Source organism: Balaenoptera physalus (genome assembly GCF_965194825.1).
Source record: "Balaenoptera physalus genome assembly, chromosome: 8".
In the NCBI taxonomy this organism is placed as follows: Eukaryota; Metazoa; Chordata; class Mammalia; order Artiodactyla; family Balaenopteridae; genus Balaenoptera; species Balaenoptera physalus.
Window position 1 is genome coordinate 103689841 of NC_138887.1, and position 18066 is coordinate 103707906.

Consider the following 18066-nt stretch of genomic DNA (forward strand, 5'->3'; position numbering starts at 1 on the left):
GATGGGCTCCAGCATGATTGCCCCTCGAGAGGGAAGGTGTCCATGGAGGGAGGTTGGTGACATGAGAGCTGCTGTGTAGGTGGGAACCCCACAGTCTCTCAGGTGGGAGCCTCTTCCTTGGTATTTCAATTTAGCCGGGACCCTTGAGACTCAAAATGTGAGGGGCGGGACTTCCCTGGTGGCGCAGTGGTTAAGAATCCACCTGCCAATGCAGGGGACACGGGTTTGATCCCTGGTCTGGGAAGATCCCACATGCCACGGAGCAACTAAGCCCATGTGCCACAGCTACTGAGCCTGCGCTCTAGAGCCCATGAGCCACAACTACTGAGCCCACACGCCACAACTACACAGCCTGCATTCTAGAGCCCGCGAGCCACAACTACTGAAGCCTGCGAGCCTAGAGCCCGTGCTCTGCAACAAGAGAAGCCACCATTATGAGAAGCCCGCGCACCGCAACGAAGAGTAGCCCCCTACTCACCGCAACTAGAGAAAGCCTGCACGCAGCAACGAAGACCCAACGCAGCCATAAATAAATTAATTAATTAATTAAAAAATACATAAATAAAAAGCAAAAACGTGAGGGGCCAGGCAGTGTGCAGGGCTGAGGGGCTGAGCTGGAAGACCTGTGTCCCCAGGGTGGCTGGACCTCTGACGTGCAGGCGGATGACAGGCAATGGGAGCCACAGACGCTTGGAGGAGAAGATATATGTATATTTTTAACTAGGAGAGTGAGAGAATTGGAGCTGTTTTAGATAGATGAGTCTGGCACAATTTACAGGAAATTAAAGTGGGGAGCGCCTTGCAGTGGGGAATTCCGTTACAACCATCCACTGGGGCCCTGAGCCAGGGCAGCGCAGAAAGAAGGAAAGGAAGGTAGGAAGGTTCTGGCCAACGGGTGCGCTGGCCCAGGGTAGGAGGCGCAACTCTCCCAGTTGTGGAGGTGAGATTTACCCAGAGCCCGAGAGCACAGCTGCAGGTGGAGCCCATGATACGGCTGTATCAATGAAGGCAGACCTCAGATCAAATCGTGTGCACTCTGGCGAGTTACTTAATTCCTTTCCTCCTGTGTAAAATGGAGGTTGCAGTCTTTACCCCAAAAGGAAACACTGAGGATGACGTGAGACGATCAATGTACATAACACAAGGGAAGCACCTAGAACAGTGCCTGGTACCTACGAGGTGTTCGAAGCACAGTAGTTCCCTTCTCATCCTCTTTCCTGCCAGCTCTATTCACAGGAAAATGACCCTTTCCTAAAAGCTAGGTGATCCTTCAAAGAGATCAGAGTCAGGAGGCATGGATTCTCCATGGACACAGAGCTCTCATCAGTTCCCGACTTGAAACGTAAGTCTCTCTCATCCACCCTCATAAACCACCACTGTTTCCATAAGATCAGCAGAGCCCCCAGGACGGCCCCCACGTGCTCCCAGACCTCCTGCTGAGAACGGTGCGGCACCCTCTGGCTCTGTGGGAGTGGCAGGCCACTTCACCCCTTCCTGCTCATCCTCTGGGTTCCCTACTATGTCAATCAAAACCTCTGGGAGCCAGCAGTCAGGATTTAGAGCTGGGGCCACTTTGGTTCCTGAGCAGGGCTCTGCCCCTTACTATATCACTAAAGCTCAACTTGACCTTTAAAAATATTGGTTCCGGTGTCCTTGATGGCCCAGAAACAAAGCCCTCGTGTGGCAGGCAGCCTCTAAGATGACCTCAATGACCCCTGCCTCCGGGTATTCCTGCTTTGTGGACGTCCCTCCCCTGAGTGTGGGCTGGACCATGTGACTAGCTTCTAATGAATAGGATGATGCGAAAGTGACAGGATGACACTTCTGAAATTAGCAAAAAGACTGGCTGTCATCATGCTCGCCGTCTCTTGTTGGTTCTCTCTCTCTCAGCTGCCACGTGGTGTGAGCGGCCGTCACGGAGAGGCCCACATGGCAAGGGACTGATGTCTCCAGTGAGGACCTGAGGCCTTGTACTGCCACGTGCTTGGTCTTGGAAGAGGATCCTCTCCCAGTCCGTCCTTGAGCCTGGAGACGGTGGCTGCCCCAGCCAACACCTTGACTACAGTCTGTGTGCAACCCTGAGCCAGAGGACCTAGCTACGCCGGGCCTGGAATCCGGCCCCACAGACCCTGTGAGATAAGTGTTGTTTTAAGCCTCTATGTTTCAGAGTCATTTGTTACACATCAATCCATAACCAATACATCTGTGTCCCCTGGGGACAGGATAGAAGGCATGGAGTGAACGCGGGAGACTTGCGGAGCTCTTTTAGAAGTCACTGTGAACGCCTCTATGAGAAACCAAAGCCTCTGGAAAGAGCACCAGGACACCACCAGGAAGTAAGCCCAGTGGCCACATTCACAGGAAGTCATTTGAGAACACGTAGGAGCTATAAGCAGACCCCCAATCAGAGCTTCAGCTGGTGGGCTCTGAGCCAATCTGGCCACCACTGCCTCCCCCATCCGTGGTCCTGTCCTTGCTGAGAGCCGCCACTGGTATCACCATCTGGATTCTATTCTCTTCCCATCCAGAGTCTATCAGCTATGAGCCCAACAGTGAGGGGACCATTTACAGCTGGGGGCCCACCTCCTCCTCTTGCCTTCTGCTTCCTCCCTCTTCCTCTGGTACATCATGTCTTTTATCCTTTCCCATATTTGTTGTCTTGGTTACATGGCCAGACTCCTGATATGCTGCTAGTTTTCATTTTAATGATACGTTCTTGTAAAGCACAATATTTTACTTCAATTGCATGTGTCACTGGATGAATTCCTCCAGCGCGTCTGGCATTTGAGCATCAGCTGACTGAGTGCGCTCTATGATTTGGGGTGTTTCTGCAGCACTTTCTTCAATTTTCATGTCTGCGTTTTAATTTATGATCAGGATCATTCTACACAAATGTATATATATACACACACGCACATATGATTCAAAAAAAATGGCACACATGTATCAATTAATCTTGAACTGGCAAAGCTCACCTAAAACCATCTCCTTAAATCATGTGCACTAGCAATGATCATTTGGAAAATAGAACGACAAATGTTCCCAGGGTAGTATTTTCTGGGGATCTCAAAGTGTGTCTCAAGAGAACACCAGGAGGAGAATGAGTCTAAGCCCCAGCTCTTGGCATCGAACTGCCTTGGGAGGGGCTGCAGCAGATGTGAAATTGGGAGGACACCACCCCAACCCCACTCAGGTCAGCACTGGTGACCACTTGAGATCCCTACCAGGGACCTGCAGGGACAGTGGGTAAGCCTCAGAGCCAAGTAGTGAAAAGTAGGAAAGGATAAGAAAATAGCGCCAGTGAGGACACATTTACACAAAAAGGATGATTGAGTGAGGGCTTGATATTGTTCAAGAATATAAGATATACCCAAGAGGATACTGCCAAGCTTAGCTGGTTTCCATATCTCCTGGGTACAACGTGGACAAAAAGGCCTACGACCTAGCGGAGGAGATTGAAACGAGGTGGGAGGAGGACCGTGAGAAGTGGACAGGTGGGCACAAGGCGAAGCTGGTCTGAAGGCCAGTCCCAGGATCCCCAGGCTTGAAGGACTGAGGACCCAACAGCTGTCTCTCTGTCCCTGCTCAGATGTGAAGTCAGAGGAAGGAGGGGGCCCCCCTGGAACATCTGCTGTGCTCTTCTGTCTACGACACCCTCATCCTCAGCCTCCCCCTCACTTAACGCACAGGTTAAGATCTATACAGGCTTACTACTTGCAAAACCAGGGGTGGGAAATGCAAAAACATAACACGATGAAAATAACCAAAAAAAAAAAAAAAAGAAAAGAAAAAGAAGTTTTGATGGACTTCTCCCATAATGGAAATTGTCCAGCGTTGATTCTTCCATATTTCTCTTCTGCTTGGGTATCTAAACACATGCAAACTGGCCAGCAGCTCTGGTTTGAGAAAATCCTAACATGTCAGAGCAAACTGACCAAACCCTACACCAGGTACACTGAGCCTCTGCTCTGATGGCAGGGCCCTGGGCAAGCTGGAGTTCCAGCTGTATCTCTATTGGATTTTGTGATGTCTGTAGCCATCTGGAGAGCCTCCCGTGGCATGAATCTCTTTTTAGTTAAAGTTGATTTAAATTTCCAGGTGAATATTAAGGAGAATTCTCAGATACACTGAGGAAGTTGCAGGGCAGGGGCCGCACATCTCTGATCTGGTATTGCTCTGTGACTCAAGCATTACAGAAACACATACAGCACCCATTCCTGAGAACTTATGTTCAGAACGACACAGCTTCAGGTGGGTCTCCCTCCACCTCTGGCTGGTTGCCTTTCTGGACCCATGGTCAGGGCCTATGGAACGTGAGCAAATCAATTTCAAATAGGCTCAGAGAAAGACAAATATCATATGTATCACTTATGTGTGGAATCTTTAAAAAATAGGATACAAATGAACTTATATACAAAACAGAAATAGAACCACAGACATAGACAACTTATTATTATTACCAAAGGGGGAAGGCAGGGGAGGAATAAATTAGGAGTTTGAGATTAGCATATACATACTTCTATATATAAAATAGATAACCAATAAGGACCTACTTATTGGCATAGCACAGGGAACTATACTCAATGTTTTGTAATAATCTGTAAGGGAAAAGAATCTGAAAAAAAGAAAAGATAGATAGATAGATATGTATAACTGAATCACTTTGCTGTACACCTGAAGCTAACACAACATTGTAAATCCACTATATTTCAATAAAATAAAATAAAATGTAAAAAAAATTCAAAGAGGCTCAAGAAAAAAAAATTGGGAAGACTGAATTAATCTGCATGACAATTCCCAAGAAGAATGACTTTGTGTTATCTACTGCTATTGACCTTCCATGCTGACACACACCCAATTCCTATCCAGAGGGGCTGGTATGGGGTGGTTTGCCCATGTGCGTGCTCACATGCCCACACACACACATCCTACTACAAGCCAGTAGCAGGGCCCGCCAGGGTTCTGCTTAACCAACATCCACCAAGTGTTCTGCCCCTTCGCGTGAGCAGTTCAGCCTAACAAAACACCCAAGAAAGATGCAATCACAAAATGAAAGGAGCAAGCACACCTCAAGGAGAAGTTTATGATGTTTTGGTTCACAATGAACATTACTCTCCCACTAATGGCAGGCAGTAATTCACTGTTGAACAGCAGCCATAAAATATGATCATTTAGTGGTAAAAATGTAACAGAGACAGAGAAAGCAGGGTGGACTTCTGGCTGGAATATTCAAGCAAAGAGATCTTGTCCTTCTGAGGCAACACTGACCTCGTTACCCCAAGCTGGTTCAAAGTTTTCCAGATTTATACGGACATCTTAAAGCAAATCAGGATGGTGTTTGCCTTAAGAGTCTTCCCTATAGTTGAAACTGCAATAGTCTGTGACTTATTCCTAACTTCCCAGGCACCTCCTGATGACTGGAGCATTTATGTGCCACATTTCTTAACAGCCCACGGAAAAGGATGCCAATGCCAGCTGTAGCACACACACATCAGAAAAAATAAGACGTCCAAATTGGTACTTTCCTCACCTCCTTTCCCCCTGCCTCATGTGATGTGTGCACTAAAGGAGTGAAATTACGGTCATCAGAGACAAGGTCGCAGATGATGGGGACCCACACCTTTCACACAAAATGAAAAGGCAGTAATTTTGAGGGTAGCCCGTGGATAGCTACAGTCTAGCTCCTGGAGCCCTGAAACTCACAGCAAACTCCTTTACTCTTAGCAAACCTCCCAACCCCCTCCCACCCAGCCTTCCCACCTTGAGTCCCTTGTCATATTGCAGAGAACTCTGCGAGGCCCTTGATACACACGGGAGATTATTACAGGGCTCAGAGAAACCAGCTCTGTAATTACGGCGACAGTGTGATTTCCATTATTCTCGCCCCCTGGTTTCAGTAGTTCACAAAACTTCCTGCTAAGTCCTCCTGCAGTCCCAGAGCTTTTCATGGCTGGGCCTCTGCCCAAAAGGTGAATGGGGTCCTGATAACCTCTGGGAAAAGCAAGGCAGAGTTATTACAAGGAAAGGGGAGTGGTGCTCAGCAAGCAAGGGTGCTGGGAAATTCTATTGTTTAGAAAAAATAAATAAACTGGCCAGTTTCGCTTTTTATTATTTCAAACAACAGACTCGGCGGCCCGGCTTTCCTCTACCAACTCAGACTGTCCCCCTGGGCCAGCTGTGCTGAGTCTGCAGGAGGGTAGCTGAGCTTCAGCTACACTATTAAAAAGGCTCCCGCTCTGAGCTCGTGGAGCAGAAAGTTTGGCTGCCCTGATGGCCTGGCTTTCCCCGGGAGGGCCCCTGGCTCATTCCCCACCACATGACCCTCTGGTCTTACCTCTCAAATGTTTATGCTTCACCAGTCCCACTATAGTTCTGGAAATTAAATGTAATGTCCCAGGTGGCTGAAACAGAACTGTTCTTATATAAGCCCTCCCACCCCCCCTGCAAAGTAAAAGATGAGAAAGGCCAGCCCACGGTTTATAAAGTCCCAAGGCTCCCAGTCAGGTGTTGCCTGTCATTGCTGGCCTGGCTGACCTCTGGGGACACTTCAAGGCAAGGCTTTGCCCACAGCCTGCCCCATGAGGGATGTCTGTGTGCGCTTGGCCTGCCCAAGCTCCCGGAGGTGTCCTCAGCCCACACTCATGGAGATGGGCTGCACCCTCACCTCCCATCAGAAGGCCGGCTTCCACAGGGGAGAGGGAGCCAGCCCCCATGAGCCTCTGTCCAGCCTCTGACCAAGAGCACACATTTGCAAGTCGACCGTCTTGGGTTTACGATGCAGCCATGGCCAAGAAACATCTTCCCCCCGCCGCCAAGAGAAAACAACTTTCTGTTCTGTTATATGCACTTAATTTTCAAAGTTTATTTCACTGACACCATATACCAACCAGCTCAGACAATAGCAGAAAAAAAAAAAAAAAAACCTTCTACAGGGTCTACTTGGTCTGGCCAGAAAGCGAAGGATCCTCTGGCACCTGGTAGGAAGTTTAGGGGGTGGGCATCTTTCAGCACATTGCAGGAAGTCACCTCTCCCTTGCACTGAGATTGGGCTCAGTGTAGACAAGAGCTAAAGCACCCCAAATTTCCTTGCTTACTTATTTACCCTCAACAGTACTTATTCACCCATCAGAGCAAGCAAAGCAAGTCAAGACATTTCACTGTGTGAACTGTATATGGGAATGCTTTTGGTATTTAGACTTCGCCTTGCCAGCAAATCAAATTCCTTGACTCCTAGTGAAGAATGAAGTCATCTGAGCAACTAACGGAAACATCCCCATGGTCCCTGCTCTACAGCTCGTGGACTTCCCTCCTCGATTTATACTGAGGTTTATCAGACACAATTTCAGCAAGCTTGGTTATCTGATTTCCTAGCTCACTGAAAGCTGGAAGCCACAGACTGAGGGAGGGAGAAAGGCGCTGATGTGGACCAGCACTTCCTGGCAGCATCTGGAAGTGCTGAGTGACAAGGTACGCTAGGAGAAGAGCCGGGAAGGCTACAGCGATCAAATACAATGCACCTACACCTCGCAGCATCTTCCCTGGGCGTCTGTGAACCCCGTTCAACATGTGAGTAATAATCTAAACGAGAAGGTCAAGGCAGCAAGAAAACATTCAATTGTGTTTAATATATTCTTCACAGAAGGCAGACCATAAAATGTAATTCTTAAAGCTATATGGACGACGGTCAAATTATTTGTTAACCTGACACAGGAGGCAGCGCAGTACGACGAGGTGGGCAATCCCAGATGTGTGGCGCGTTGCCTGCATCCCCCTTGCAGCGCGCCACGGCGCTTCCCCAACATGTTTCTTCTTCCAGCTGCTACGCATGCAACTGCTCCACACACATCCCCAGCCCCCACACGCTCTGCTCCCCACCTCTCCCCCTCCAGCACCACTGCCTGTTCCACAGAGACGTACACTCTAAAGAAAAGAACAACTGCTGAAATGGGCTGTCACACAGTAGGAAGGGAGAACAGGCACAGTCTCTAGATTTGCAGAGAGCATTTCCCCTTGACCATCAAGCTAACACCCACAAATACAGCAAAGAGAAATTCAAAATTCCGTTTCAGATCAGGCAGTGCCGCTTTATCCATCTGAATCACACAATGTCCAGGTAATTCCAAGGGAAGCCTAATTAAAACAAGCAGGACCTCCACACATGGAGTCATCAATATTTCCCAGGGAAAAGACTCAAGTATAATTATCAGCCAACAGAAAACAGGACCTACTGCCTAGAGTCTTAGAAAGGCTTTTAATCCAAGCAAGGAGGGCACCCTATGGGGCCAGCACCAACTCACTGAGATGAGAACCCAAGCAGAGGTGGGCGAGAAAATAGTTCTGGATAGATAGGGGCCCCCAACACGGCGGATGGGCCAAGGCCACCCAGTGCCCCTGAAGCCAGCAAGCTTCTGGAGAACGAGGAGGAAAACTCACGTCCCCACATCACACGGTTCGACTCCCCCCTAGGGCAGTTCTGTGCCCCCAAAACGTGCAGGGTTTCCCCGTTCCACGACTTGGCTCTTAGCCCTAACAGCTACTCCAGCAGGTTCTACACTTTTCTCCGTCGGTTTCCCTGAATGGAGTCCACATGGATGCACCAGCTAGAAGGGCTGAAGCGGGAGGAACAGGCATATCCCTTGCCCCTGTCCATCCTCCGCAACCACCCAGGCCTCATAAAGCATAAGTCCAAGTTGGACAGAATGCACCGTATATAGAATGGCCTAGCAGCCTGGAGACGCACCTCTCAGGAGCACCCCAGCCCAACGGAAGAGATGGATCCACACACTCACCCACTGCGAGTCCCACAGCAACCCTGCGTGTGAAGGCAGAGAAAGGACAAGAGCATCACTGACGACCTCAACAGCAACACAGCTCCTTAGCTCAAACCTGCATCATTGCCAACCAGCTCCAAGGTAGTAAAAGAATGCAAGAGAACATCCAGCCTGAGGGCGAAAGAACCAAAATGACTACACCTTGTCCTACCTTCTTCAGCTTGCCACTCTTGGTGCCCACGAAGGCCAGAGAATGATTCTTGTAGACGTATGCGATGACAGAAGTCATGCGGTCCTTGTCCTCCGTGAAGACGGGGATGCCACGCACCATCTCAGACACACCCAGGGGGGCGTTCATATCCAGGCCACAGAAGTTGTCATCAATGGTTAAGAGCTGAAAATGAAGAAGGAGAAAAATTAGAGCGAGCACCAGGGCAATGGGTGGAGGTACTGAGTCAGAGAACTCTGGAGCTAGAAGAATCCTCACAGGTGGATCATCTGTTATAAATCCCTCCTTTATTACATGAAAAACTCAGCTCCAGAGAAACTGGGTAACCTGTCAACAGTCATCTAAGTAGGTTGCAGGACCACGCAAAAAGTCACAGATCCCTGGAGTCTCCTTACACTATACGCCGTGGTCTCTCTGCCCCTCCTCCAACCCCTCCAGGCACCATCTTGGTAGTTTAGATGGTCCATCATCACCATCCCTTGGGAAAGCACTGGGCCAGCACCCATGAGCGTGGGCTCCAGACAGCCTTGCTGGGGAGTGAGGGGGTGAGGTCTCCACATCTACACACTTACTGTTGAGCAGACACACAGACGAGGACTCGAATGTGTGGAACAGATAACTAGAAATGTTAACGCATGTGCGACAACACCATGGCAGAGACATGCACAGACAATCGGCTGGGGAAAGGAGGAATGGGAGGAGTGGAAGGTTTGTGGATGAACTCAGCAGGCCACAGGTGCCTCACTGTGTCCCACTTCGGGCTCTCTGCTTCTTTTAGAACACGGCGAAGAAGGGCAGGCAGCCTGACCTTGTCATACCTTCACCAGCATTTCCCAAAGTGTCTTCCATGGAACCCCAGTCCCACAAGATATTCTACCATAAACGGGCTCCTTGGGCAAATAATTTTGGGAAACGTACTGAAACGCAGTGCATTCTAACACCATGTAAGACATTGCTAATTGTTACAAGAAGGGTCTGTAAAGTCTTTTTAGGAAGAAATATGTTTAAAATTCTCTCAGCATTTTATTCCCTAAACCACTTTTTTGACCGGAACACCTCTTAGCATCCCTTAAAGAGAATATTTTCCCAGGTACCCTGTGGGACACACTGACCCAACTCTTGCTTCTGACTCTGGGACAATTTCAGGAGTCAGGGAAGCAACAAGAAAAGCCTTTGACCCATTTCCCTGCCCCACCCCACCCCCCAGTATTTTAGCTGAAATTCTCCCTGTTTTATTCCAGGCTCCCGAGGGTCACAGCTAGGGAGTCCTACTGGGGAGCGTAGGTCACAGCTAGGGAGTCCTACTGGGGAGCGTGGGTCACAGCTAGGGAGTCCTACTGGGGAGCGTGGGTCACAGCTAGGGAGTCCTACTGGGGAGCGTGGGTCACAGCTAGGGAGTCCTACTGGGGAGCGTGGGTCACAGCTAGGGAGTCCTACTGGGGAGCGTGGGTCACAGCTAGGGAGTCCTACTGGGGAGCGTGGGTCACAGCTAGGGAGTCCTACTGGGGAGCGTAGAAGACCTTGACAATGGCTGGTGAGGGGCCTCCAGTGCCCTCCGCTGAGCAGCTTTGGGTTGGCAAAGATCTCCCCGAGGTGCTAGGATCCTGCACTGGATTTCCCCTTTATTCTCAGAAGAACTGTGCGCTCTTAGAAGACTCATTCCATCTCCCTGTGCTTTTATTTTCCACGCTATAAAGATGAAGGAAACAACCTCTGCTTTTTGATGAGCTTCCTTCCATAAAGCCTACAGAGCTCATGCCTGTAAACGTCTTAGGACTTTGCAGAGAAAGGAGTGAAGTAAAATACAAGGTGTCATTTTTTAAAGGCTTCAATCCAGCCCAAGGAAGAGGCATCTGGAGAACCAGCAGGCAGGCTCTTGCCAGTGGAGCTGCGTGCAAACGGCCAACTCTGCGCTTTCCAGGGATGCGGGGGTTCCCTCAGCTCTCTCCTAGCGGTGCTGTTCATCTCAGGGAAGACAGTGTGCTGAGCACCGACACCCTCCCTCTTATCGTGGTGGGAGCAGCCAGGGCAGGGAGGGAGAGAGCATGGGCGGGCTTGGCAGGCCACGTGCAGAGCAGACGACTGCGCCACGGCTGGCATTGCCTCTGGCCTCTATTGCAGGGTCTGGCCCAACAGCCCGGACCAAACGCACCCCACCCCTTCAAAAACAACTATAGGAGTCAAAGGTGGGAGGAAGCTTTCAAGGTCTAGTCTGATCTTTATGGTTCTTTCCTAAAATGAGGAAATGGGGGCAGGGGGAGACAGAGTGGAGAGAGAGAGATGGACAGAAGAGAGGAAGGAAAAATCCAGATAAAGGGCAGACAGTGTTTTCTCCCTGCTGGACGTAACTGCCGTGACCTGCCAAGCCTTCAGAGGGCAGCGCAGGAATCTTCATGGCCTTGCAAGTTCCTGCCTCTGGTTCAGAAGGAGTCCTCATCCTGGACTTTCTGGGCCCTGAACTGTGCTGCTGGGACTTCTGCCATTAGCGAAAGGATCTCACCCATTACAACCCATTTTCCAAGTAGGTGAGACCGAATGATTGTCTGCTCCGCACAAGGGGATACTGAGGCAGGGAGCGAGGCCGTCCACTCTTTCCACCGTCCCTGGCACAAATACACGCCTCATCGACCTGACAAGGCTCAGGCCGCTCAGCCCCCCGAAACTACATTTCTGAGTGGTCACTTTCCAAATACCATTCTTCTTCGCTGGGCAGAACACGAGATAAAAACCAACCACGTACAAAAAGAGAGTGTGCATTCAGCCAGTTGCCACATTAAATCCCTGCTTGCTCAGAGGCAGAAAGTCAGGGACTTGCAAGTCTCTGCCACTGCGGCATCTTGCATGTCAAGGGGCCAAGTGAGGAATGTTTTCATTGGAAAGAAGTGAGGAGAGCTCAGCCTGGTGGCCTGGCAGCTAGGACTCTGCTGGTTTCAGCTCATGACAGCTCCCTGCGAGGCCCCATCAGGAGGCAGGTCTTGGGCTCCTCACCTGCACCTGACAGGTACATCCCCACATTGCCTACCTCGTGGTATTGTCATCAGGCTCAGATGAGGCAAAGGGGACAACTGGGGCTCCTACCGTGGTGCCGAGATTCCAGGGACGATGGCTTCTCGCCCAGGCTCACCCGTGCCTCGACTTCTCCCTCTGAGCGGGGCCCCAGGTGATGAAGAGGTGATGGAGGCCTTTGACCAGGAGCAGCCCGGGTCTGCATGGATGCTGAGGTCCCCTGGCTATGGCGTGGGGTGGGAAGGGGCTTACTCCTCGTTTCCTCAAAGCGGGGGTGACAGGGGAGGGAGTTTTAACATCGAAGTCAGGGCAAAGCACAGGTCTCGCGTTCACGGGCAGCTGAGCTGCTTCCCAGCCGCACATCTTGGCACAAGCTGCTCCTGTCCTCTGGGCCTCACCTCCCTTGATGGTAAAATAGCAAGACGGGCCCGTCCCGAGGCCTAGGTGAGATACCAGGTGTGAAGACAGCGGCTAAACTGGAGAGCCCTTCATTAAGATAAGGTGGGATTTCAGGTTAATTTTTTTAATGGAAATCCTGCCCAGAACAGAAGTAGGATGGCAGCAGGGAGTGGCCCTTGCACGCCCCGGGCCAGAGCACAGCTCTCTAAGGACACCACCCGCCAAGTCTGAGCTGAAGCCACAGAGTAATGACAGCACTGGGAGGAGAGGAGAGAGGAGGGAGAGTCCCGCAGGGCCCGCAGACCTCGGGGGCTGGGGTGCAGGGAGCAGATGCCGGGCCCCTGGAAGGGAAGGCTGATCGGCGAAAGCCTTCCACGGGTGAGGGTTGGTGCAGGTTCCTGAGCACCCTGGGCAACGGGGGAGGAGAGCCTCTGCTCTGGCCCTGGCCGAGCCCTCCCCTGCGCCCCTTAACGACAAGATTAGAGCGACAGCCAGAGGAGCCAGGAAGGGACTGGACTCCACTGTAAGCAGGAGCCCAGCAGGCCTGCAGGCCCGGATTGCACCTCTCCCCTGCCATTCCGCAAACACCCACGGACGGGCTATGGCCACCGCTACAGTGCTTACTCATCAGACAGCAGCTTCATTCTTACCAAGGAAGGAAATTAGTCTGCTGCATGGGAATATATGTGGTAGGCAACCCTGTGAACAGACCTCAAGGCCTTAAACAGGGACACACCCTCTGGGGTCCCTTCTGCCCCATCAGGAAGACACCAAATCTGCTCTCCATAAATGTCCTCATGGGGTACCTGGCTTATAAATTAAGATTGGTGATTCACTGGATTCCAGGGACCATGAGCTCAAGGATGGGACCATGTTTTACCCATGTTTGTATCCTTAGCTTGGTTCCTGGTTCACAGTAGGTTAAGACATATACGTTAAATGGATGATGGATGGAAGGATGGAAGGATGGATAGATGGATGGATGGATGGATGGATGGATGACTAAATAAAGGCTTGAGTCTCACAGTGGCTAGCACTGTGGAACTAGAGTCAGAATGCCTAGGTTTGAATCCCAGCTCCACCATTTAATGCTGTGTGACCTTGGGCAAGTTATTTAACTTCTCTGTGCCCCAGTTTATCATGGGTAGTATAGGGACAATAATAATAGCATATACTTCCCAGTGCTATGGTGAGGCTCAAATGACTAATAGATGTAGAACAATGTCTGGCACTTAGTAAGTGCTAAGAGAGTGTTAGCTCTTATTACTGTTGGTCATCCTTAGACAATTCAGATAACTTTTGTGAGTCTTAGCGTCTTTGGGGAAATTCATGATATCCACCTCGTAGAGGTGTGATCAAGATTAAAGAGGCTAATGTTATCAAGATGAAATAGCAAAGGTGGTACTTCCTAAAGATCTATCAGGCCAATGAGGCTGAATGAAGGAGCAGAGAAACAGTCTAAGATCCAGAAGAGTTGCACTACTCATCAGAAATGCAAATTCTCGGGCCCCGCCCCAGATCTACTGGATCAGAAACTCTGGAGGTGGGGCTCAGAGATCTGTATCTTAACCCCTTCCCAGCGCTTTAGTGAGAAGCACCCTCCTAGATCACCACAGGCGTCCCTTCCTTGCTGAGGGTGCCACAGACCGGCCCAGGAGCGAACGGCACGTGACAAGCGTGACCACTGGAGCAGGACCCACTGGACCTGGAGGGAGGGGCCCACGGCAGCCCCCCCGAGCCGAGCAGCCGTGGTGGAGGTGGCGTGGGGAGCCGGAGCTGACACTCCGGATTACAATCTCACAGCTCACCGTGCTTCCCTCGCGCACGGCGGCAAAGGTTACCATGCAATTACATGTCGCTACATTCAAATGACGGAGCAGTTACGGTTACTTTACCAATTACAGGGAAATTGCTCCCACTCTGCAGAGAGACTGGCACTCTGAAAAGCTCTATCATCTCCACGGAAAGGGGATTTTAAATGCTGCCAGCATCCTTCCTCCGCAGTCTCCCCAGGCTCCGGGGCAGAGCTGCAAAGCAGCCACCTGAGGGCCGCTGCAGTGTCTGGTGGTCTCTGTGGAGACCCTCTGAGAAGGACTGAAGGAGGCGGCAGACCTGGGAGACGATGGGGGCATCACCCTCCGACCCTGCGCCCCACCATCAACCTGACACCTGTGCCAGTCCATCCTGAAGGCCCTGGGTGATGAGGTGCGGCAGGAACCTGATTCTGAAACCACTCCTCCTCTGGTCTAGCGTGGCCCCCAGCCTGGTTCCTGATGCGCCCGCCTTGCCAGGTGGAGCTGTTTCAGCCCTGCCCTTCATTGCCCCACCTTTACAGAAATCCCACCTTGAGTCCTTATTATGGAAAGATCAGAACTAGGCCAGAGCTCAGTGGTCCAAAAGCAGTGCTAATGAGGTAAAGGTCACCAGGTCCATCCCCCTGTGGGCCAATTAGCTCAGCTCTGGGACCCGGTCTCTTCCATAGCCATGGGCTGCCCCTCTCACCCCCGGCATCCACTGTTTGCAAATATCCCAAACTGATCCAAAGGAGGCCAACCAGATGAGCCCGCAGGGATGGACAAATGCAGCCGCCTCCTCCAACCGGGGACGCAGCCGCCGACTGCTCTGGGCCGGCAGCTGCAGTCGCTGAGCCCAGGATGGAAAATACAAAGTCAGACCTGGTCCTCCCATTGCTCATGGGCAGCTCCTGAAGAGAGAGGAGTCCTTCCATCTGGGAGCAAACGGGCTCTCCAGCCCTCCCTGAAGGCAAAAGTAGCATCCAGCCTCATGCAGAGGAGTCCTGGGCACCTCTGCGCCCACCCGCAACGCTGGGAGGCCAGACCATTATGGGGGAGAAGGCATCAGAGACCTTCCAAGCTCACCCACTGTGGGGCCTTCAGTTGGGCCTTTTTCCATCAAACTTTTGGTCTCTTAGGCTACTGGAACTCCCTGTTTCCATTAGGGGAAACTGAAGCACTAAATGAAGACAACGCTATTTACTGTTCTTCATTTATTACTTTGCTTAAGGATGTTTAGAAGGACCTACTAGGTACCAAACACCAGGTGAGGACCCAACAGTATAAAGATGAAAACATCTCTGTTTCTGCCCCTTTCTCAGTGGGGGAGACAGACCGGGTCCATGACTAGACGAGGCCACGTATGCCCAGCTTCAGTTATGCACCTGGCGCTGTGGGGACAGAGGGCAGGGCCACAACTGCTGGGGGGAGCAGCAGGGTTTCGAGGAAGAAGTGACACTGGGGCTCAATTCTGGGTTCTCTGTCCAGGACAGTGCATGGCCAAGCTTTCACACATTGTGCTATTTCAGAGGAAAATGACTCAAGATCTTAGAATTCAACAGCCCCATTTTACAGAAGAGAAAACCTGAGGCTTAGAGAGTGAAATGACCCCTCATGACCTATCAAGTTACTGAGAAGATAGTTACCAGAACCCCAAATTCCCAGACTAGAGGGAAAAACTGGCATTACATGGAGGCTTCCTCCAGGGTGCTAGAGGGTGGCCCCAAAGGAACCGATTCCAGGATCAGGGAACCTACTACTGTCAGGATGAGAGGCTGCTCTGGGACAGTGCTCGCTTCCTTTTCTGCTGTCCAGGATGAGCCCTCCACCCTTCTGTGATCTCTGGGAGGAACTACCTCTCCCACCCCGACGAGGCCCTTGGCTAGTCATCAGAGCGGGCTTCCTCCTTTCCTGGGCTGACCTATCCCAAAGGCAAGTGAGAGCTGAAGTTTAGAAAAGAAATACAAGTTAGGAGAAAAAGAAGGTGGAAGCCCATGAGGTGCCTGCTGATGTGGAAAAGAAAATGTCTTTAGATTCATGCTCAGCAGTACTTAGATTCATGCTCAGCAGTCTCAAAATCTTCCCACTAATTAATTACACACACACACACACACACACACACACACACACACACACACACACAACCGGGAGCTGACCAGAGCAGACCTCCGCTGGAAGTAGGGAATCAGTGAATTACGCATGTGGGATTTCTTCATAAAGGGAGATATTGATCAGGTAAGTGTAGTAGCTCATGTCTACATACAGACCCCAGCTGTAAATCTCTGCAGTACAGGAAGATAATGATCTCCCACTTATCGGGGCCAGATCTCAAATAGAACCGCTGACCCCAAGGTGTTCATCAACGCACCAGGGTCTGATGCCCACTGTGCATGACTCTGTGTGCCGTCTGACGGCAGGGCAGGAGGGAAGCAGAGAGAGCCCCCAGGGAGGTAGGAACCCCGTAGGGAGGCCCTGGTTGGCTTAAGGTTACTCTCGTCAGAAAGCCTGTTACTCCATAAAATAGTCCCACGTGCCTGAGTGCTCGTTTCTGCAACAGAGAAAGAGATCCAAAAACTTGGACGATACCACCCTCTGACTGCTTTACTGTTCTGCATTAACTTTCCTCTCGCTTTTATGATTTCTAACCCTCCCCGAAGCTCTGCCCATGGCCCGTGCTGACCCCAGGTGGTCGAACTCTCTTCAAAGCTGGAGAAGCCCCGATAGAGGTGAAGGTCGGTCCTACACCTCGGCTGTGAGCCCAGACGTCAGGAAAGGAGCGGGAAGGAGGCCTCCTACACTTAATTACTAATGCATTATCTCAGAAAGGTTCTTCATTGTGTCTTTTTCAATGAGATTGTAGGGGGAATGAATGTGCAGAGACAGAGAGGGGAAGCCAGCAAACCATAGCCACAGTAACCTAGTTAGACCCAACATGTTATTGAAGGGGCTTCATGAAAAGTGTCTTGGGGCTGGAGAAAGAACCCGACAAATCGCACCAAGATTCCCAAGAGCCACGTGCCCTGTTTCTAAGCAACTCAAAAGGGTGGGTACCAAAATACAGGTCATCTACGTGGTCACTCACTCATCATGATAACAAGCTATCCTTCTAATAGGAAACTAATGCCACTAATTTGAGCTGTTTTCCCAAGAGAAGCGCATGAAGCCCAGCACCCTCTCTGCAGTCCAGAGTGTAACCAGTAGCGAGCCGTAGCAATGCACCGCTCCTAAGAGATGCTGAGCATAGCGGGCCAAGAGCAGCTCCAAGTCAGGATCCCAGGGATTGAACCCCTGACCCGCTCCTCATTCGCTCAGCTGCTGAGAGCCCTGCGTTCCTCCCTCTGGTAAGGAGAGAGGGCCACGACACCGTGACTGGAGATACAGGCAGGCCAAGCAAAAGAAGCAGGAATGAAAATCCACTAGCCCAGTTCTGCAGGTGACCTCCGAGATGGGACTAGTCCAGAAGCCGAAGCTGGGCCCCTGGAAGAGACCAGGGAAGGCCTTGGAATGGTTCCAAGCAAAACCCACCCGGGTGCTGTCCCTTTCCTTTTGTACCTTAAGCTTCAGAGCTGCCCGTCAAGGGCAAAGAAATCCCACCCAGCCCATCAATCCCACGTTCCCGCTTCTCTCCCTGTCTACCGCAGACAACCTCAGCTGCCACCAGGACTGTAATTGGAGCAGGGCACACCACAATGATTAAGTCTGTGTGTTTTCTAGTGGGCACCAGGAAGCAGTGGTCCCGATCGCCAGGCTGAATTACGGGGTAGGTCATTCCCTTGTTAGCGGGAATAAATTTTATTAGCCCCCCTCTCGTTGCTGTGCATCTTCCCCTCATTGCTCCTCAGGCCTGAGTGTGGGTCTGGATAATGTT

At 51.1% G+C, this 18066-nt stretch overlaps 1 protein-coding gene across 7 annotated transcripts in view; it reads right to left on the bottom strand.

Annotated features, from left to right (window-relative positions):
- The window catches only part of PLXNA4 (plexin A4), a 596073-nt gene that overhangs the window by 339319 nt on the left and 238688 nt on the right, over positions 1-18066 (bottom strand). For all 7 annotated transcript variants that reach the window (XM_082472852.1, XM_082472851.1, XM_082472850.1 and 4 more), the window contains one exon: positions 8983-9165. In XM_082472852.1, the coding sequence (XP_082328978.1) occupies positions 8983-9165 (183 nt within the window). The remainder of the gene's footprint in view (positions 1-8982; positions 9166-18066) is intronic.